The sequence below is a fragment of the Mesocricetus auratus genome, unplaced genomic scaffold, assembly GCF_017639785.1.
Source record: "Mesocricetus auratus isolate SY011 unplaced genomic scaffold, BCM_Maur_2.0 Super-Scaffold_100024, whole genome shotgun sequence".
In the NCBI taxonomy this organism is placed as follows: domain Eukaryota; kingdom Metazoa; phylum Chordata; class Mammalia; order Rodentia; family Cricetidae; genus Mesocricetus; species Mesocricetus auratus.
The window spans coordinates 6,606,713-6,628,429 of record NW_024429205.1 but is presented as its reverse complement, the minus strand read 5'-3'; the positions used below and the strand labels follow the sequence as shown (position 1 = coordinate 6,628,429).

Sequence of the window (21,717 nt, the reverse complement as noted above, 5' to 3'; positions counted from 1 at the left end):
TAATACATGGTTTTATATAACTGCTAATGCATTTTGTTAGTAAAAGATCCCCTATTCAGCTTTTCTTAGAAAAATATTTAAGATGTCTATACAGCACTATTAATGTTACCTTTCTCTTCAAAGTACTTTATTCACATTAGATAATTAACTTTCTAATATCTCACATGAGGGGAACACTACAATTTCCACTGTATCAGTAAAAGCTCAAATTATTAGACTTAAAGGCAATTAACTTCAAGAATGAGAACCCAAGCTCCATGCAGGGTCATTGTCAATCTGACTGGATTTGGACTGGTCTAGGAGACACATCTACCTCAGGCATGTCTGGGGAAATGTTCCCAGAGAGATTTAACTAAGGGAAAATGCACTATGGATGCAGGTGGCACCCCCCATGGGCTAGGCCCTGAACCAAATACAGAAGAGAAATGAAATAAAGACAACTCATCCCTCCCTCTACTTGGTGATCTGACGTAGCCCACCACCAGCATGGAGGACTGCACGTAACCCTTCCACCAGCATGGAGGACTGCACGTAACCCTTCCACCACAAGCCAGCACCGGTCTCTCTCTCCTAAGTTAGTTGCTTCCGTCAGTTCTCAAGTCACAAGGAGAAAAGTAACCCACGCACTTCCCAAAGTCCCAGGGTCTGCCCTGTAAAGTTAGGAATATCCTAAGTTCCCACAGAAAACTATGAACAAATAATCAGGAAGTCAGCTCGGCTCACCTCAAAAGGTCTGAAAGGGTCATTGTCTCTCTCTGCCAGAGCAAGGACAGGTAGCAGAGAGCAAGGGTCCTGGGCACGGTCATCTTCAACACACCCTTCTCCTTCCGCTCCGAGTATTCCACTCCATCAACAGATCCAGAACAGATATCTGCTGCTTCTTCAGGAACAAAGCAAGACTTTAAAAAATGAGTAACAAAACACGGGGCATTCAAGGTGGATCATAACTGATTTGCTTTGCATAAACAATCTGGCGATGAAGGTCCATGAAGGCTTTGGAAGGGAACCAGGCTAACAGGCAGTTAGGTTATCTGTGGGAGTGGGGTGGAGTGAAATTCTGAAGAGAGGTAAATTTGCAAACAGCCAACACAAACTTTTTAAAATAAAAGGATGGAAATTACACAGAACACTGAAAGTGTGTAAGTCCTTGGCATGGTGTCCTTGGCATGGTGTCCTCAGAGAGGCCTCTCCCAGAGCCCCTGAAGGAGGCAGCACTTTCTCCCACCCCACCACCCTCCAGGTTCCTTCTAGAGGACACTGTCCATTCTACAAATAGGCGTGGATCTCACTGAGCCGCTCCCCTGGGTCTGGGGAAATGAGAGTGAATGATGCCTCGCCTCTCCTGTAATTTACACTCTCCTAAGAACAATAAGCAAACATCGCAATGCACAGAGGAAAATGCTACTCAGGAAAATGGCAGTGCAGGGGCAGACAAAGGTGGGAGGGGCGAGTGGATGGCCAGAAAGACCTCTCTAAGGAGGCGGGCGGTATCTGAGCACAGAGCTGACGAACTCCACCTTGAAGGAAAATCCCAACAGGCCAACAGCGGCAAAAAGGTGTGTGGGGGTAGGGTGGGGGTGTGTGGATGTGTGTGCGCAGACTACAGTGCAGACAGTGGGGCTACACTGTGTGGGGCTTCAGAATCAGGGTCTGTACTTTGGATTCATTCTACGTAAGGACAGAAGTTAATGGAGAGTTCTAACATGAGAGCAACATGGCCTCTCTCTGACTGGAACTACTAGCTGGTCCACAGCAGAGATGAAATTACGGGAGGGCCGGGATGGGAACAGGAGGTCTTTCTTCCAGGACAGAAGGACAAGAACTTGGCTAGGAGCACTTGTTCTGCAGATGGTGAAAAGCGGCCAGGCTCCAGGCAGACTTTGAAGGCAGAGTCAGGGGGCTTAGCGATGGCTGGTATAAGATATGAGAAAAACACAAGCATGAGCCTAGGTTCTGGCTTATGCAAGAAGAATGAAGACATTGCGAAGACAACGGAGATGGCAAAAGGGACAGTTTGCCAAAGAAATCAAGATGTCACACTGACTAGGTGTGGTGACACAAATCTGTGTTTCTAGCATTGTCAAGGTTGAGGCAGGGAGGTTGTGAGTCAGAGGCCAAGCTAGGCAGCACAGTGAGCAAATGTTTTAAAAGCACACGCAGAGCTTCAGTGGTGAGGATGGTCTTCAGGCACATGATGAATGGCAGGTAAGCAGTTAACTAGGTAATCTGCTGGCTGGAGAAGTGCGATTAGCTGTCTCCCCCTTTTCAGTGCTGGGGATCAAATTTCTGACTTGGAACAATAGTTCTAGAGTTAGCACTGGAGCCAGCGAGCTAGCTCAGCAGGCTAAGGTGTTTGCCACCAACTTTGGAGGTTCAAGTTCGGTCCCCAGGACCCACATGGTGGAAGGAGAAACTCTGACTCCTGAAAGTTGTCCTCTGAGCTCCGTGTGTGTTGGACACACACATGCACACTCACACGTCCACACGTGCACACACATATACTCACATTCTCACGCACATACATACACTCACACATGCACTTACACTTTCTCACATATACTCACACATGCACACACACATACACTCACATTCTCACACATACACACTCACACATTCACTTACACTTTCTCACATATACTCAAATAAACACACACATACACTCACACGCTGTCACAATGCACTTACACACTTTCACACATATATACTCACACACATACTCATGCTCACACTTTCACACATGCACTTACACACTTTCACACATATACACTCACACATGCACTCATACACACACACATACATACTCATGCTCACATACTTTCACACATATACACCCACACTCTCACACCTGCACATATACACTCACATGCATGCATACTCACACACACACAACTCACATACCTGCACACACATACACTCACACACTCTCATACCTGCATACACACACACTCACATGCACACCCTGGTAGCCACTGTGACCTGATTCCTTCATTAGACTGAGTGACTCCAGCTGGGTAAATTCTGTGTGGGGTCAGAGAATAACTTGGGGGGTCAGTCCTCTCCTTCCACCATGTGGTTTCCTGGGATCAAACTCAGGTCATCAGGCCTGGCAGCAGTCTCCCAAGTCTCCTGCCTCGACTTCCCAAGTTCTGGGATTATAGGCATCACACCACACCAGGCAGGACTGTTATTCTTAGGATAAAGTGTCAGCTTTAAGATTCCACACATCAGGCCAGCAGCCAGAGTTAGCCGTTAGATCTCTAACCTGAGTGAGAGATCTGGGACCCACACTATGGAAGGAGAAAATGCTCCCATGAGCTGTCCTCTGACTGTCACACGGACACTCTGTACACATACACTGACAACACATAAATGGTTCTCTGAAAGGCTCTACAGGCTGGCTCGCCTCTTACCTGACTTTGGGGATGCTTTGGTGAGAGGAAAAGGCTTTGGAATCTGGGGGTCAGACTGGAACTCTGCTCCACTTTCAAGAGGACAGCTGGTATCACTTAGCAGCTCAAATTCACTGGCCCAGTCTGAACTCTGAAGATTGTCTTCCAATACCTGTCCATAAAATAACAGACAGAAATGACTGCTGGGGTTTAAAGATTAGCTTCTGTGATAGGCCTTCCTGGGGAACTGTTCCCCAACAATACCCAGTAATGCTTCCTGGAGAGGACTGCAAACCAGGGCAAGCGAGGAGACAGTTTGCTAGCACACGCACACACACACACACACACACACACAGGTCTTGTGCTTCCAGGAGTACCTCTCTTGTCAGGTGAAGGGAATGACATGTGCAGGGGCGTGGGGATGTGGCTCAGGTAGCAGACTGTCGGGCATACACAAAGCCCTTGGTTTGGCCCTCTGCACATAAAGAAGGCACCACAGCTTATGTGTGTCAATCTAGCACTTGGGATGGAGGCAAGTCAAGGTCGTCCTTGACTCCACAGCAAGCCTGGTCTATGATAATGATGTCTTATCACAACAACAGAAGCCCTAACTAAGACTTGGTTAGAGGCTGTAGCGCAGAGGTAGAATGCTTGCTTACCATGCATGAAAACCTGCATTCAATCCCCACACACAAACTATGTGTGGTAATGGATGCTGTAATCTCAGCACAAAAGAGGTATAGACAGGATTAGGAATTCAAGGTCATCCTCAGCTGCACACTGAATCTGAGGCCAGCAGGGACCGCCGTGTCAGATTTGATGATTACAATGCCCTGTGACAGTTTTGCATTCTGATCTTTTCAACTGCAGACCCACCTCTCACTACATGACATTTCCTCTTAGATACCTAACATCTGCCTCAAGCTTCACATGTCCCAAACACAACTCTCGATCATCCAGTCCCACCTGCCCTTTCAGTTTATGCTGCCTCTTTCTTTCTAGATGCTTAGCCTGAGAACCTTGTAGTCATCCTGGACTTCTGTCTCCCTAACCCACCTCTAGTCCATCAGAAAGCCCTCTTGGCTCCATCTCCAAAGTTCATCTAGAGTCTTACTCATCATCTCCTGTGCACTGCCAGGTCCCAGCCTGATGCCACTCCCCAAATGTGAGAGAAGTTCAGCATTTCTTCCCTTCTACACCTCATGTTAATCTATCCTACTTCCCAGAGCTCCTCCATCTCCCTGGGAAGCCCTCTCTGACCATTCTGACTTACATAACACTTTTCCCGATGCTCTGTTGTACAGGTTTGTTTGCTTGCTCTGGAAGTTTTCAGTTTATCCATAGCTCAAAAGTTATAGGGCAGAGTTCAGATGCAGCCTTCTCTAATTCTTGGAACAGTAGCATCCAGAACTCTAAAATACAGTTACAGACTTACTGAAAAGCCGACATTTCTGAGGGTGGAACCCATGGGCTCAAACTGCTGGGCAAGTTCTGTCTGTAAGCTATACCCCAAACCCATTTCTAATTTAAAATGCAATTTTCTCTCCCTTTCAACAAAGGGAGATGGAACTGTACTTGTGAGACAGAAATGATAAAATTTACCCATAAGCTTCCGATTTCACCCGTTATTACCAAGATTTAGTGTGATACTGTCCACCCAGGAGTTTACTCACACTTACAAAACTTTTGTCTGTAAAAGTTTTCAGTTAAAGTGTCACAAAGAACCCTCGGTTCTCATTCCTATTTTCTACGTACCAGGCAACATCACAGAACACAAAGACAACCACAAATAAAACATCAAGTGTGAGATTTGAAGGTCACATTCTCACCATGTTGAGTAATGCTTTTTTTTTTCTTTTTCCATTTTAAAGAGACACCATAAAACCATATAGCATCTTTTATTTTTCTTGACAAGCTGTGGCTCACATATCCAGGCAGGCTCCTGTTCCATAACTTTATGATCACAAAATGTTTACTGTTTCCAGTTAATCCAAATTACTTTTGGGGAGCTAGTTGAAGTTTATCATCTCATATTTAAGAGGGTCAATTCCAGGTCGTTTCCCTAACATATGCCTTGCATGACTTAACCACTCTAGCCTCAGCCCCGGGATGAGTTGCTAAGCACTGAGGACGAGTGTGCGGCTCAGAGGTGCCTCCTTTGTTCACCTCTGTAACCTATTCCTTTCATCTTGACCCGGGACTCTCAGTCCTGGATCGCTGACCTTTGTATACAGACCTATGTGGACCTGACCAAACAAGGAAGTGCTGGGCCACACTCCCAAGTTTCTACCAAATGTGAGTCACATGGACTGAGATGCTCATCTTAGCCCTGTGGTGGGGACACTCGCCATTCTCTGCAGACTGTGCTCTTTTCCAAGCTAAAGGTACCACAGCACACTTCTGAATCAACTCAGAACAAACTGATCACAGACAGAGCGGCTCTAATAGGCCACCTGACCGACTTTCCTTCACTTCAAAGTTTCTAAGATGAGACAATAAGGGAACTGGGTATGGAAATGCTGGGTAAAGTAAGCAGGAATGTCAAGTGAAGGGAATGACAGAGTCGGGATAGGGGATGTGGTTCAGGTAGTAGACTGTTTGCCAGGCATACACAAAGTCCTTGGTTTGGTCCTCTGCACATAAAGAAGGCCCCAAAGCTTATGTGTGTCAATCTAGCACTTGGGGGGTGGAGGCAAGTTAAGGTTGTCCTTGACTACATAGCAAGCCTGGGATACATAAGACCCTATCTCAAAATAAGACAAAGTAAACTGGGTAGTGGCACACTCCTTTAATCACAGCACTTGGAGAGCAGAGGCAGGGGATCTCTATGAGTTTAAGGCTAACCAGGGATAATAAGGTCCTGTCTCAAAAAACATAATGATAATAATAACAACAATAACAATAATAATAGGAATAACATGTAAAAAATTCTAGCAACAAACAAGAAAAACAAACCCCACAAACTAAATAGCCACATGACAGGAGTCCCTCAAGAGCCTCCACTCTTCTAGTCTAGGGATAGAGCGCAGAGGTATGGAACTTTCCTAGCTTGTGAATTTCACCCCAACACTGCAAACAAGGAAGAAATTCCTTAAAGTTCTCTGAGTGAGCTGGGTGTGGTGGCTGTAATCCTAGCACTTGAAAAGCTGAAGCAGGAGTCTAAGGCTAGCCTGGGCTATGGAGTGCAATCCTGACTCAAAAAACCAAAAACAAAACAACAACAAAAACTTTAAAAAGGAAGATGAAGCCAGACGGTGGTGGTGAACATCTTTAATCCCAGCACTTGGAAGGCAGAGGCAGGAGGATCTCTGTGAGTTTGAGGCAAACGTGGTCTACAGAGTGAGTTGTAGGACAGGTTCCAAAGCTACACAGAGAAACCCTGACTCAAAAATAAAATAAGATACAATAAAATAAAGGCTGGAGGGCATCAGATGGTGTGAGCTACCATGTGGTTGCTGGGAATTAAGCTCAAAACTTGATGTTCTTATGACATGCAGACAGAATGTTACATACGTAACAAATAAATCTTTGAAAAAAAAAGAAAGATGAATTACAATTGCCTTTATGTTACAACTAGTTTAATAAGAACCACAGTTCATTGTGAGGTCTGGATTGTTCTGGATTGCACCAGAGCCCCTTCCCTGACAATCCATAAACAAGTACCAGTCAGACTTGAGCAGCTACAAGCTGCTCCTTTGTCTCTGTCATACAAGGCAGATTTTGCTCCTGCTCGTTAGGCTCGATGGCTCACCTTGACTTTCCGTCCTCGTGTACGAACCGGGTTTTTACAATAGGCCTGCTTGCTCTTCTGAAGGTAGCGCTTCCAAAGATTGTGCAAAACCTCGCTCTAAGGTAGGAGGGAAAAAAGTGGTGAATCTCTATGATGGCATGGCACAGGCACATCTATGCCACACATGCTTATCCCTCACAGACAACCTGCTTTTCCTTACCGGACACATGGGAAACACTGAATCAACAAATGCTTCGCCTTGCTTTTCAGTGCTGGAGATGAAAGACAGCCCTTAAGATATACCTCTAATCTTGGAGTTAGGGGGCTGAATAGGCATTTAAGATAACAATGGAGGCTGTCCTTTTACAATCAGGATCACAGAATGAAAACAATTTATATAGGCCGACACTTCTACTCGGGGCAGAGCCGGGCTCTTCCTGCTGACTCCTCCTCAGGTCCACTCAAAGCTCCCCTTCCAACAATGAGGAGCTACCATCTAGACATGCGTGACTTACCTTTAGATCTGCGCCTACTCCAAGGGTCTTCAGGGCTTCTGCTTGGTGGTATAGTATGCACTGAAAACCTTCACACACATACCAATCCCAGCCTTTTTCTAAAGGACAAATAACAAGCTTTAGACACATACATTCCTAATTTACTAATTTATAATGCAATTTCTGTTTACACATGCCAAAAACTATTTTTATATCTCAAATAGTCTTTCTCTTTTTCTTTCTTCCTTCCTTCCTTCCCTTGTGTGTGTGTGTGTGTATACACTTTGCTTTATTCTAAATTATCTATCTATCTATCTATCTATCTATCTATCTATCTTGCCTATGTGTATGTCTGTGAGGGTGTCAGACCCCCTGGAACTGGAGTTACAGGCAGTTGTGAGCTGCCATATAGGTGCTGGGAACCAAACCGGCATCCTTCGGAAGAACAGCCAATGCTCCCAACTGCTGAGCCATCTCTTCAGTCTGTTTCTGTCTTTTTTTAAATAAGGTCCCACTAGGAGACTCTGCCCAGCCTGGAACTTGCTATGCAGACCAGGCAGGCTTCGAACCTGTATCAGTCTCCCCAACTCTGTCTCTTCCTCCTAAGTGCCAGGAGCATAAGCATCCACTACCATGTCCAGCTGTGAAAAGTTTCTATCTTTATATTCTTTTTTCCAATATGATGTATTTGTATCAATTTCAAAATTAATATATTTATATTTAACAAAACTAGCATTTTGTTAACATGTTGTATTTTCAATTACCTATCATACTTTACTTACATATATGAGTTACAATTAATAAAGTTTTACTCTGATAAAACTGAGTAAAAATCAATTAGGTTTTAGCTTATAAAAAGCCACTTCCAGGCTGGTTCAGCAATGAAGAACACTGGCTGCTCTTAAAGAGGACCTGGGTTTGGTTTCCAGCACCTAAATAGTGGGTCACTACCATCTGTAACTCCAGTCCCGGGGGGTCCAACATGGACTCGGGCCTTGAAGGGTACCTGCACCCACAAGGTACACAGACATACATGCAGACAAACACCTACATACATATACATGAAATAATCTTTTTTAAAGTCATTTTTTTTGGTTTTTACGAGACATGTTAGTATTTTAGCATTCCCTCTATTACTAATCTAAGAATGTCAATGTATGTCATGTATATCTACACTTATGTTTACATATATGCACACACAAATATATATGTATGTATACCTTCACAGATACCTGTTGTAGAACTGATTACTGTCATTAGGTTAGTGGTTTCCGACTTGAGAACCTAGCAAGTCACAAAAATACACAACACCAGCTGGATGTGTCCAGAACTTTCTCTATGATGGCTCCCTGTAAGCATCCACTGGACTCACACCTACACTCCAGCCACTTTAGGGAAAACTAATCTTTCATATCTTAAAAAGGAATGTTCAAATTTCAATGTGAGAAATGGTGCTTTGAAAGTTGAATATGGTGTTTAACTTGTCTAATCTGGCAAGCCCACAGTTGAGCCATTTCAGAAAATGACATCATAGTCAACAGCACAGACCAGCACAGTAGGACAGCAGGCATGGTCACTACCTTCTGCACACCAGCTGCCCCACCTGAAGAGTGGCTTACCAACAACATATTCTCCAATGCATTTGCTTCTAATTTTTCCATCAGCCCTAACTTTAACTCTAGTTTGGATTTTCTGCTTAAGATGCAGAATTTATTTAAAATTCCACTCTGAGTTCGAGTCATGAAGGGCAGTGTGAGGAGAGCCTGGAAGCTCCAGCGGGTGCTCACCATGCTTGCGTCTCTTTCTCAGACCCCTGCTGATGGAGTTGATCTTGGTGTTCGGGATGACTGCAGTGCTCACAACTTCCTCAGATCGCTGCAGGGAACAAAACAGACAGCGAGGAAGAGAGCTCTATGCATATTCCCAGCACGCTCTGGCAAGCATCTGGAAAGCAGAATGACTAGGCCAAAGATGGTGAAACCCTACTACACTAGTTAATCTTTAGGCTGCTTTTTCACTTAAAATGTTTTGGTTTCTAAAAGAGCCAGCACATAGTAACCAAACAAATACACCTTTACTTTAAATGATGTAATTATATTTTAATTAAACATGAATTTAAAAAGCTAGGCATGGTGGTGCATGCCTTTAACCTAGCCCTCAGGAGGCAGATGCAGGCGGGTCTTTGTGAGTTTGAGGCCAGCCTGGTCTCTCTAGACAAAGAGTCCCTGTCTAGAGACAAAAAGAAAACAAAGTATTAAAAAATAAATTTAATTTAATTTTTAAAAATAAGGGGAAACTGTGTAAAAATATATTAACATTTTAAAACAGACAGAAAATAAAATATACTCAATTTTTTATTCATGCAAAATCCACATCACCATTAGAACAATTTATAGTTAGAGACAGCAGCATATACTCATAATCCTAGACTTAGGAGGTGAAGGCAGGAGTTTAAGGCCAACCGGTGCTACATAAACCCTCTCTCAAAGTAAACAAACAACAAGAACCAAACAACCAATTACTAACTTAGTAAGGCTGGTGATCCCACCTACGCAAGCACGCACGCAGGCACGCAGGCACACACGCACAGAGGGAGGCTACTCCTCCTTGAAAAGCAGGGCCAGCCTGGTCTATGTAGTGAGTTCCAGGCCAGATAGGTTTACAAAGTAAGAGCCTGTCTGAAAAAATAAAATAAAATACACAGAAAAAAAGTGCTACTTTTTCTTTTCTGCTGTGTGTGTGTGTGTGCTACTTTTATTTTCAGTCAAACAATTTTAGAATGGTTAGTAATATAACAATCAATGCCAACTGTTATCAAGGACAATTATCTCAGACTGGTTTTCTTACAACTAAAAGCAAATCACTGAGTCTTATTTCTAGAGAAAAGTAAAAAGGTTTAAATAAATGGCATTACTATATTTTTCTGAATGAGGATGAAGCTTATCTTCTTTGGGGGGTGTAGGGGTATGTTTCCAGATAGCCTGGGAAAGCCTCAAATTTGTGGTCACCTTGCCCTTCAAGTATTTGGAATCCCAGGCTATACCACACCAGCAGAATGAGTCTCATTAGGAATAAAAAGCACCACTGAGGATGTTACCCAGTTGGTAAAATGCCTGCTTAACATGCCCAAACCCTAGGTTCAATAGTCAGAAGCCAGCCTGGGCTACATAAGACCTTGTCTCAAACAAACAGAGTATCAGACACACCTCTAACAATAGGATTTCTACCTGCAGTCTCCTTAATTTTCAAAGCAAAATGATTTACTAAGTTGGCTACAGTGAGAAGGTAAGACATGCCAAAAAACCACTAAAGCAGTTACTAAGACAGGTAAAACAAAGTACAAGGCGAGAGGGGCTTTACACTTGAGCTATGTAGACAACAACAAAAATAAAATAAAGAAGGATAAACATCCCCAATGAAGATGTGATTAGCTAACTGAATGGTTAGATTGTGGAATATTTACATAACCAATAGAAATCCACAAAATTCAGATTAACAAAGTAAAAGTCATCAAGACAAAGGACTCGGTGGTACTTACAAGTCTCCCTTTTCCTTCCCATACACAGAAAAACAAAAGACTGAATAGAAGCTGCTGAATGTATACTGATAATATTAGTAATTGCGCTCTCATTTGCATAGTTTTCCATCTCCTACAATGAGCATGCATTGCTCTTACAAAATTAATAAACTCATATAACTTGAGCCCATACTTTTATTAAATACTCAAGAGCTTGCAAAAAATGTATGGTGTCTAAACCAGCCAGATTAAGGACCTTACATTCTTCATCTTGACTAAAACACACCAGGAAAAAAACCAAAAATTGTCCAGAGTGCCAAGAACTGGAAGAATTAGGCACAGTCAACTCAGCAAAGGCAAGAAGCACAAAGTCAGGTGAAGATGTACCACACCTTCACCTGCCCTAGGTGAATGACACTGGTTATTTTCTTCACCCACTGAATTTCAACAGCTCACACTACACAACTCCGGGAAGCACCAGCTGTATACTAATTGTGTTGAATAGGCCTGGATTAGTGTAAAGCCAAAAGTAACAATTGAAGTTGTACAACACAGTGGTTTGCCTATTGTGTGGAAGGAAGACTCTGAGGTTCACAGCCTTTTACAAAGACATGTAGGGACCAGGGATGTAATTAGTATGACACATGCCTGGATTAGATCATCTCCCTACACAGCAGGAAAAAGAAATATCAACCACCTTCAAGAATTGTACATTACTCCTTTGGGTTGAGAGTGTCAAATATGAAACTAGGCAGTAATACTATATTCTTTCAAACTGAAAATGATAGTAGTAGATTTAAACAGATAGAACCAAGAAGCATCAAAGACAGAAATAGAAGCCATTAGTTACTGCTGTCCAATTCCTATAAAAATACTGCCCTGACTCCATCCACCAATGGAGACTCTTCATTATGACACTCTCTCCTTCACTATGCTTACATTTGAACCCCACTATGAAATCAACAGTGACTGAACCACCAGAGCCTTAATGCGCATCAAAGCAAAGGACAAAGTGCACAGACTTCAATTTGACATATTTGTGCACATGAGTATTTATGCATCTTGACAAGACATGTCTCCATGAGACTGTCGCCATGATCGAGATTAGCACTCAATCATTCCCCGGTGGGTTTTTTTCCGGCTACGTATATCTTGTTAATATTCTATCTGACTAACAGGGACACGAGCAAGCATCTGAGCCATAGACTGAAGAAGCCACACCAAGGAAACACACCAGTGTGGGTGGGACTAGAGAGATGGCTCAGGGCTAAGAGCACATGCAGGTCTCGCAGAAGGACCCTTGGGTTTCCACACCTATGTCAGGCAGCTCACAACCATTCCAAACCAAGCTCCCTCTTCTGGACGCCACAGGTACCTGCACACACATGCGCGTGTGAGCACTGGCATGCACGCACGCGCACACATACACCTTCTTATAAAAGAACAGCACGCCGGGCGTTGGTGGCGCACGCCTTTAATCCCAGCACTCGGGAGGCAGAGGCAGGTGGATCTCTGTGAGTTCGAGGCCAGCCTGGTCTACAGAGCGAGTTCCAGGACAGCCTCCAAAACAATACAGAGAAACCCTGTCTCAAAAAACCAAAAAAAAAAGAAAAGAAAAGAAAAGCACTTGCATAACTGAGTTGTCAGACAAATTAGCTATGCTTCTTAAGGGGTTTGTTTGTTTCACATCTTTTGTCCAGATTTTTAGTTGTCTGAGGTGGGAAGGTAAATCAGTCCCTACCACACTCTGCTGGGTGCAGCCTCTCTTTGGCTCCACCTAGCCTTTGTGCATAAGTGGTGAAGGCAGTAGTGGTTCCTTCCTGGCTCTCAAATCCTTTCCTATGGAGAACAGTTCAGTTGATCCAGCGGCAGGCCAGCACACTTTGGTTACTTTGTTAACATATCAGAAAGCTATGCTTATCGGAACAAGTCCTAGAACTTCCAGTGTGAAGACTGCCCCAATTACCAAGGTGCAGGGTAACAATCACTAGTTTAAGAAACAGGTGTGATGGGGTAAAATGAATCCTGGAGTTAGAAGACTTAGGTTCAAGTCCCACCTCAAATCTTGGCACTCCTGTGACATTAGCCAATTAACTCTACTGGAGCCAGGTATAGTGTCAAATACCTTTGGTCCAACTCTCTTGGGTCTCTGAGTTGAAGGCCAACCTGGTCTACAGAGTAAGACTCTGTCTTCAAACAAAACAACAAACAACAAAACCCGCTAACAACTCATGAGCTCTTGTCTAGATATAACATTGTATCTGACAAGTTGTTGTGAGGTAGAAATTACATAATGGGTGAGAAAGTACTTAGTACTCTGTAAAGGAACCATACAAAGATAAGTTGTAACCAAGGATGTTTCCATCTACCAACAGTCCCTCATCACCTTATACTCCATCTTCCAAATCTCTGAGCTAGGGCAAGATATTAAGCGTAATGTAAATATTTCCATATACACACAGTCTAAAAGAAACATTCATTTATAAATGTAGCTCAACGTACTTTTTTTTTATTTTTTGAGGCAGGGTCTATCTGTGTAGCTCTGACTACCCTGGAACTCACTCTGTAGACCAGGCTGGCCTCAAACTCAGAGATCCATCTGCCCCTGCCTCCCGAGTGGTGAGATTAAGGGCATGCAACACCACTGCCCAGGGGCTCAACATAATTTTAACAGTTCATCTTCAATCTAATTTACAAAGTTCTTAATCCAAGACTGTGCTCTTGAAGACTGTTACTATTCTTGGAATTTGATCACTGAATGAGTGACGAAAATAGATTCATTTTTAGGAACCAGGCCACACACCAGGCTGAAACTGCAATTTTAAAAGCATCAGTAAATTCCTGAGGAGAGTGTTACTTACGTCTGTAACATTGTGGCAGGAAGTACAATAGTATTTGCCTTCATCAGTAAGGCCCCAGGAGACAGCAGCACATTGGGAACAGCGTTCTGTGAATGATTTCTGTAGAAGGCAGAAGAACTGTTACTGTGAGGCTGACTTCACTACACCTTAAACCTCATGGTTCTAAGTTCTACCTCCAGGGTTCCTGGCAATTTCATCCCCAAAATTAAAAAAAAAAAGTCATAGAGAATTAAAAATACAGACTATCTATAAATAAGGAGTTCAGTCTCTTTAGTAGGAACATAGTACCTATCCCACAAAACTACTCAAATATGCAGACTGAGAACCAAGAAGGACGGTTGGACAAGACTAAACTGGAAACAAAAGACACAAGTAAAACTCCTTGGGAGTGCTGAGGGAGAAAAAGATGACTCTGGGTATGAAAAACAAAATACAGAAACCAGAAATGCCACTGACACTTCCTTTAAGGCACTGAAACTGTACCAAGATGCAGGTCTTTCAAGTTTTCATTTATTCATCCAGCAATATAAGGGGAATCAACTATATGGGAACTTCTCCATTATGCAAAAAGAGCATGGGATTCACCCGGGGCCTACAGGGATGGGTCATGGTGAGCTGTAATTTCAGTTTTATCAATTTATTTTCTTGACTTTAATCATCCATCATTCAACACTTATTAGTAGTTATTGAGAGTCTGCTGTGAGACCCTCTATGATTATTCTGCCACACACACAGAGAATTAAATCTTAATTCTTTGGTGTTTGACTTGTGGGTCAGTCACTGAATACACCTATTGTGTTAAAAGTGCATTTGAAGTCCAACAACATCTTGACCACTTTTATGATCATGTATAGGAACATGTGCTGGATAGGTTTGTGTCAACTTGGCCACAACCTGAAGTCACTTGAGGAGAGAACCCCAACTGAGAAGTTGCCACCATTAAGATTGTGTTGCAGGCAAGCCTGTAAGGCCTTTTCTTAATTAGTGATCAATGGGGGGAGGGGGGGGGGGAGGGCCCAGCCCATTGTGGGTAGAGCCATCCCTGAGCTCGTGGTCCTGGATTCTATAAGAAAGCAACCTGAACAAGCCACGAGGAGCAAACCAGTAAGTAGCATCCTCCATGGCCTCTGCATCAGTTCCTGCTTCCAGGTGCCTGCCTGCCCTGTTTGAATTTCTGTCCCTACTTCCTTAGATGATGAGCAGTTGCATGGAAGAGTAAACCCTTCCCTCCCCCCGCCCCCAACTTGCTTTTTGTTTCATGGTGTTTCATGTAACAGAAACCGTAACTAAGACAGTACAGTGGAATGTCCTCAACAGGGGGGGTCTGGGATCGACACCCCTGAGAAACTGACAAGGGTTTCCTGAAGACATCCCAAGTCCCAGGTCCTGCCCTTCCTCACCCGCCCCAGCATCAAAGGGAGCACTGCTGGGTGATCCCCTCCAGAGAGGATGAGCCATGGGAGTGTCCATCCCACAACCCAACTGCTTCCCCCTCCTCCTGGCCCACGCCCCACGTGCAAACACTCCACCCACCCGCACCCTGCGGGGTGGCGTCGCAGCCTGGTTCGGGGCCGCGTGGCCGCCGCCCCTCGCCCCGCCCCCTCTGCGCGTCGCCGCCCTCATCCGACACCTCCTCCCCGCGCTGCTCCTCCTCCGCTCCCTTCCGCTCTTTCAGATAGGGAACGCCGAGTCCAAGTCCGACCTCCGACCTCCGTGCGGTCCCCTAGGTCCTTACCGCCTCCTCCAGATCCATCGCCGCTCCGCAGCCACCACTGTTACCCAGGCAGCGGGAGCCGCTTCCGGGAGAGGTGGGAGAGAGCTCCGGCCGGAAGCACCACCCCCGCCTTTGCGTTCCGCTGGTCTTCTGTTCTGCCCCTCGTGCTCTCCCAGCTCAGGCTGCAAGCCGGCAGGGCGGGCCCGAGGTCTGGCTCCGGAAGACTGCGCTCAGACCTACGAGGAGGTGTCTTTTTTTTCTTTTTTCCTTTTTTTTTTTTTTCCGTGGGATATGTGTCGATACAGGTTTTCTCAGTGTGTCCCTGGCTGTCCGAGAACTCGCTATGTAGACCAGGCTCGCCTTGAACTCGAAGAAATCCTCCTGCCTCTGGATGCCGAGTGCTGGGATTAAAGGCGTGCACCACCACCTCCCGGCTAATCGCTTTTACAAAAAGCGATTGTAGTCTCAGGGTTTGAAGTAGAAAATCAGACCTGGCTTTGTTGTTGTTGTTGTTTTTGGTTTTTTTGTTTGTTTGTTTGGTTGGTTTTTCGAGACAGGGTTTCTCTGTGGCTTTGGAGGCTGTCCTGGAACTAGCTCTTGTAGTCTAGGCTGGTCTCGAACTCACAGAGATCCACCTGCCTCTGCCTCCCGAGTGCTGGGATTAAAGGCGTGCGCCACCAATGCCCGGCTCAGACCTGGCTTTTTTTTTTGGATTTTTTTTTTCCCCTTCCCCAGATCCTAGGAACCAAACCCTTGTGCATGTTTGTCAACTACTTCACACCGCCGGGCAACATCCCCATCTCCTAACACCTAGATAGTGAATCATGAATTTATTTTTATTGCACCTCCACTTCCTCCTGTGTAAAAAATTATATAATTACCTGTGAATGTAATTAAATCTTATACAATAAAGTCATCAATTTAGCTCTTGTTCCTTCGTTGAACATACTAATCCCTTGCTTCATTCCTTAAACCAAAATTGCTTTAAGTTTTAGAGATTTACCTATGAACAAAATAAGTCACCTTCGTGAAAATTATATTTGTTTTTGTTTGTTTGTTTGTTTCGTTTTTTTGTTTTTACGAGACAGGGTTTCTCTGTATTGTTTTGGAGGCTATCGGTCCAGCCCGGCCTCGAACTCACAGAGATCCGCCTGCTTCTGCCTCCCGAGTGCTGGGATTAAAGGCGTTCGCCACCACCACCCGGCTGTTTGTTTTTTTTTATTATTGTTTTTTCGAGACAGGGTTTCTCTGTGCAGCCCTGGCTGTCCTGGAACTCACTGTGTAGACCAGGCTATCCTGGAACTCGAAGACATCTGCCTGCCTCTGCCTCCCAACTGCTGGGATTAAAGGTGTGCACCACCACTACCTGGCTGTATTTGTTTTAGATGCTAAAGATCTTTTCTAGAGTCGGTAGAGATGAGCGCTGAGATGGATTTCAGGTAATAAGGTCTCCACCTATGTCTTTGTCCTAACTGCTGGGATTAAAGGTGTGCACCACCGCTGCCCGGATATATTTGAATTTTAAAAAGATAGGGACTTTTTTAAAAAAACACATTATTAAAAAAATATACAAGGAGAGGCTGGGTGTTGGTGGCACACACCTTTAATCCCAGCACTCAGGAGGCAGAGGCAGGTGGATCTCTGTGAGTTCGAGGCCAGCCTGGTCACAGAGCAAGTGCCAGATCAGGAAATAAATAACAGGCAAAGGCAAGACATCGGGGTGCAGTAATGATGCACTCCTCTAATCCCCGTTCCTCTGGAGGCTAAGCAGGAAGATTGTAAATCAGAGGGTCACCTGGGCTATATAATGATACCCTGCCTCAAAAACAAACAAAAATCAAAAGCCGCTGATAAGGAATAGCAGTGATGGTGAAAAAAAGGGGTTAGCTTCTGGATATAAGCAAAAGCCAAGCCTGATGGATTGGACGAGAGAAGAGTTACAATGAACTGTACATGTCAGGACCTGACCTGCTGTGAGAAGGTGGCCTCTACTGAGGCAGACAAACAAACAACTTCCGCCTAAGCACATAATACAGTGGAAAAGAAAACAGTATTTCACTTTGGTGTATGTCTTGGTGCTTCTGGTCCCTTGTCTAGGTGGGGCCCTAAGGACCATGCTGAGTAGAAGAGTCAGATATTCAGGGGAAAGGGCACAACTGTGGATACAAATGTGGGGATTAAAGACCTGGGTAACATCACTATGGTGGGAGTGTCTAGAGAAGAAAAAGTCTGAGGACTGAGGCCAGTAAAAGACCATGAGAATAAACAGGAAAACCAACAGTGCAAGGCACCCTAGAAGCTGCAATGTCCAAGAGGGAGACCCTTCACCCACAGTAGACACTCCTGAGACCCGCAGGGAGGGAAAGATGGGATCGCCTTTCCGTGTGCTGGATGACTGATGGGTCTAGACATGAGGGTCACTAGAGAGGAGAGCGGTGTTACAGCTAATCTCGATTGTCAGCTTGAGAGGATTGAGAAATGGTTAGGAGATCATTGAAACACGTGTCTGCAAAAGTGTTTTCAGACATTATTGACATGTTCCATAGCAACGGAGTGGGGAAGAGACTCTCTATCTTAATAAGCTAGGGACCTGGAGGGATCCGAAGTGGGAAGAGGAAGCCCCCAGCCCATGCAAACTGGATTCCGCCTCCACTGCAAGTTCATCTTGGTGCTATCACCATCAGCAGACACCAGACCCCAGCTGCTTCAACCTTTCAACATGATTCACACCAGCAGCCCTCCAGGGAGCCTCCAGGATTTTAACCTTAAACGGGGGCTGCATCTTTGAGCCCCTTGTTCTGAGGCTTCTTAGACACAGAAACCACCGGGTGACCTCACAACCCCATATCCTGCAGATGGTCATTATTGGATCACCCAGCTTCCAATGAACAACAAGGGTGTCCAACTTTTTAACATTGTAGCTTGACACTGTCATCTGCGGGTTTCACACTCAAGAGCTGAACAGTTGAATTAAAAGAGAAGATAAAAACCTTTTCTCCGCCACTGTAAACTGTACACTCAATTCTCACCATGTATTTTCACAAGACTTTTACAATCAAAGTACTTCTGGCCAAGAAACAAAAGCAAAAATTGTCCCATTCCCTCAATGGATTGAAAACTAGTAACAAAATCGGGGTCACCTCCGAGACACTGGAGTAGAGCCACACCTGGTGTGTAAGGGCTGTCTGTGCTGATTCATTGTCGTCCATCCTACCAGATGGCCGTGAAAGTGTTCGTCTCTGGAGACATGAGCACGTTAAGCTACAGGAGCAAGTTGGTTGGTGTAGTAATGAGTACATCGAGCTTCTTGAACTGCCAAAACACACACACACACACACACACACACACACACACACACACCCTCATGATGTTTCAAATAAGCTTGCAATTTTGTGTTGGGCTGCATTTCAAAGGCCTAGGTGATCTAATCCAAGAGTTGTTTCTTTTGAATTTTCATCAGTATTCTCTAGGCCTCCCAAGAGTATTTGTCATTTGGTTTCTCAGCCATGTTTATCATGGGGGAAATTATATAAAACAGCCAAATATGTACTGTAACTTCAGTGAGTGTAAAGGTTGTGACAGTGCGGCACGTGACTGGGGGCCATGAAGAGAGCTTTATACAGTTGTCAGCAAGGTGGTTCTAAAGATGGGCCGGTTGAGCAGAGATGGGAATGGCCGTGTAAGAAAAAATGGGCAGGGCTGGGGAGACAGCTTGGTGGACAAATTGCTTGCCACATAAACATGAAGACCTGCGTTTGGATCCAGAGCACCCACATAAAAGCTAGTTACAACAGTATACATGTAACGTCACCCAGCGGTGGGAGTACAGAGATGAGGGGAACCTGAGGGCTTGCTGACCAGATAGCCTAGCCTGAATGGGGAGCTGTGGGTTCAGTGAGAGACCCTGTCTTGCAAAAATAAGTTTGAGAGCAAGAGAGAAAAACACTCAACATAGACACACACACACACACACGAATGCACATACACATATATACCCTACACACATAAACATACACACACATGAATGCACATACATGAATATTCCCCACACACATAAACATACACACGCATATACACGCATGCACATACATGTCTTATATACCCACACACATAAACACACACACAAATACACATACATGTATGTACCCCACACATATAAACATACACACAAAGAATAAGGGGGAACCAAGAATAGTGGTACATACATGCAATCTCGTACCCAGGAAACTAGGTAGGAAGATTGCAGGCTTGAGGCCAGCCTAACCTACACAGCAAAGGAGGTCAGCTCTGTTGGGCCCCAACCCCCACTGGGTCTCTGTGAGTTGCTTGTCAGCTGATAACCACAGGTGCATCCTGTTTTCTGGTCCTGGCTTACAGCCCCAGCCTTGCCCCACTGGCATCAACCTCTAATTATGAAAACACGAACTCTTACACCTGGGGTTTCTCTGCTGTGCTGTAAGTCTTTGTATAAGGCTGCTCCCTCCTTGCAGTAAACTCTCTCTCTCTCTCTCTCTCTCTCTCTCTCTCTCTCTCTCTCTCTCTCTCTCTCTCTCTCTCTCTCTCAGCACAAACGGCCTTGCATCTTGTCTTTCATTTAAATCTCCAGGCTTTCGCCCGACACATTAGACTTGCTCGTGGCGCATAGCAAAACATTAGCAAAAATAAAGACATGTAAAGAAATGATGCAATGAAGAACAAGGAAGAAGCAGAGAGAGAGAGAGAGAGAGAGAAACAGAAGGGGGGAGATATAAACAGATTTTACAGAGATTAAAAAGATCTTGAGGCAGAGCCCAAGCAGAATGTTTGAGAAACTGAAGAGGCCATTGTGGCCAGAGGTTAGTGGGTGAGAGGCAGAGTTGTGGGATCGGAGGGCTGGGTAAGACCTAATTGCTGAAGGTCTTCTTGGCCTATCGGCCTAAGATCTGGCCTGAATGTACAGACAGCCTGTGTTGTTTGCTCTTTCTCAGTGCTTGGGTTCTCGGCACGGAAGAGAGAAAGGAAGAATTCATGGTGGATCAGCTGGTGCCATAAAACTGGTCATAGCTACCCAAGTGCCCTCTGACCCTGTGCCTGTATGTGCAGTTGGCAGCTTTCTCGGGATTTTGACACAGAGAGAGACTACGAAAGCAGATGTTTCCCAACGGGATACCTTCCAAGCCCCCCTCAGACACTTGGGATTGGTTGAAATATTCAGTTAAGCAGATGTATTACTTTTCTGCAAGGAAAATTTTACACAAATTTATATTTTGTGCTAGTTAAGGGCACTGGATCCCTTGGAGCCAGCTACAGACAGTTGTTGTGTGTGTGCATGCACACACACACACACACACACACACACCATAGATTCTGGGAACCGGACTTGATCTGGAAGAGCAACAGGTGTTAACTACTGAACCATTGTTTCAAGTCCTGATAGATCTATTCTTTTGTTTTGTTGCCTTTTGTTTTTTGAGATAGAGTTTCTCTGTGTAGCTTTGAACCCCATCCAGAAATTCACTCTGTAGGACCAAGCTGGCCTTGAACTCACAGAGATCCGCCTGCCACTGCCTCCTGAGTGCTGGGGTTAAAGACGTGTGCCACCACCGGTGCTGATAGATCGGAGTGGCTGTAGACGTGAGGAAGTAAAAGAGGGGCAGAGATGAGACCCTGGGGTAAAGTGGAATCCATCCCTGGGATGAATCCATCCCTGGGATGGCTGTCAGCAGAGGCAGGGGTGAAAATGAAGATTGGGGTCACACTGAACGTGACAACAAGACAGTATTGAAGAGCGAGTGAGGAATGGGCATCTGGACTGGTGAGACGTTCTGGGACATGTGTGAATTTTGGAGAAGTGAGAACATCTAAGAAATGAGAGAGGGTAGCAGGTGAGAGAAGGGAATCCCGGACCGGGCTACAGGATGCTGTAATCTCACAAGTCAGGGCCAAGTGAGTAGGATGGCCCAGCAGAGATGGTGGAGGAGGAAGAGATTGTGGCGCACGGAATCACCAAATGCAGAGGGCTTTGGGCAAACT

At 44.9% G+C, this 21,717-nt stretch overlaps 1 protein-coding gene across 2 annotated transcripts in view; it reads right to left on the bottom strand.

Annotated features, from left to right (window-relative positions):
• Positions 1 to 21,717, bottom strand: part of Taf1b (TATA-box binding protein associated factor, RNA polymerase I subunit B) — a 77,598-nt gene that overhangs the window by 44,293 nt on the left and 11,588 nt on the right. Inside the window, exons 1-7 of one of the 2 annotated variants that reach the window (XM_013121945.3) lie at positions 15,727 to 15,883; positions 13,992 to 14,090; positions 9,401 to 9,488; positions 7,635 to 7,732; positions 7,141 to 7,236; positions 3,411 to 3,561; positions 724 to 880 (exon numbers count right to left, since the gene is read on the bottom strand). In XM_013121945.3, coding sequence (XP_012977399.1) covers positions 724 to 880; positions 3,411 to 3,561; positions 7,141 to 7,236; positions 7,635 to 7,732; positions 9,401 to 9,488; positions 13,992 to 14,090; positions 15,727 to 15,744 — 707 coding nt within the window. In that variant the 5' untranslated portion in view covers positions 15,745 to 15,883. Of the gene's footprint in view, positions 1 to 723; positions 881 to 3,410; positions 3,562 to 7,140; positions 7,237 to 7,634; positions 7,733 to 9,400; positions 9,489 to 13,991; positions 14,091 to 15,726; positions 15,884 to 21,717 lie in introns of those variants that run through there. The other variant, XM_040730731.1, reaches the window with a different exon arrangement.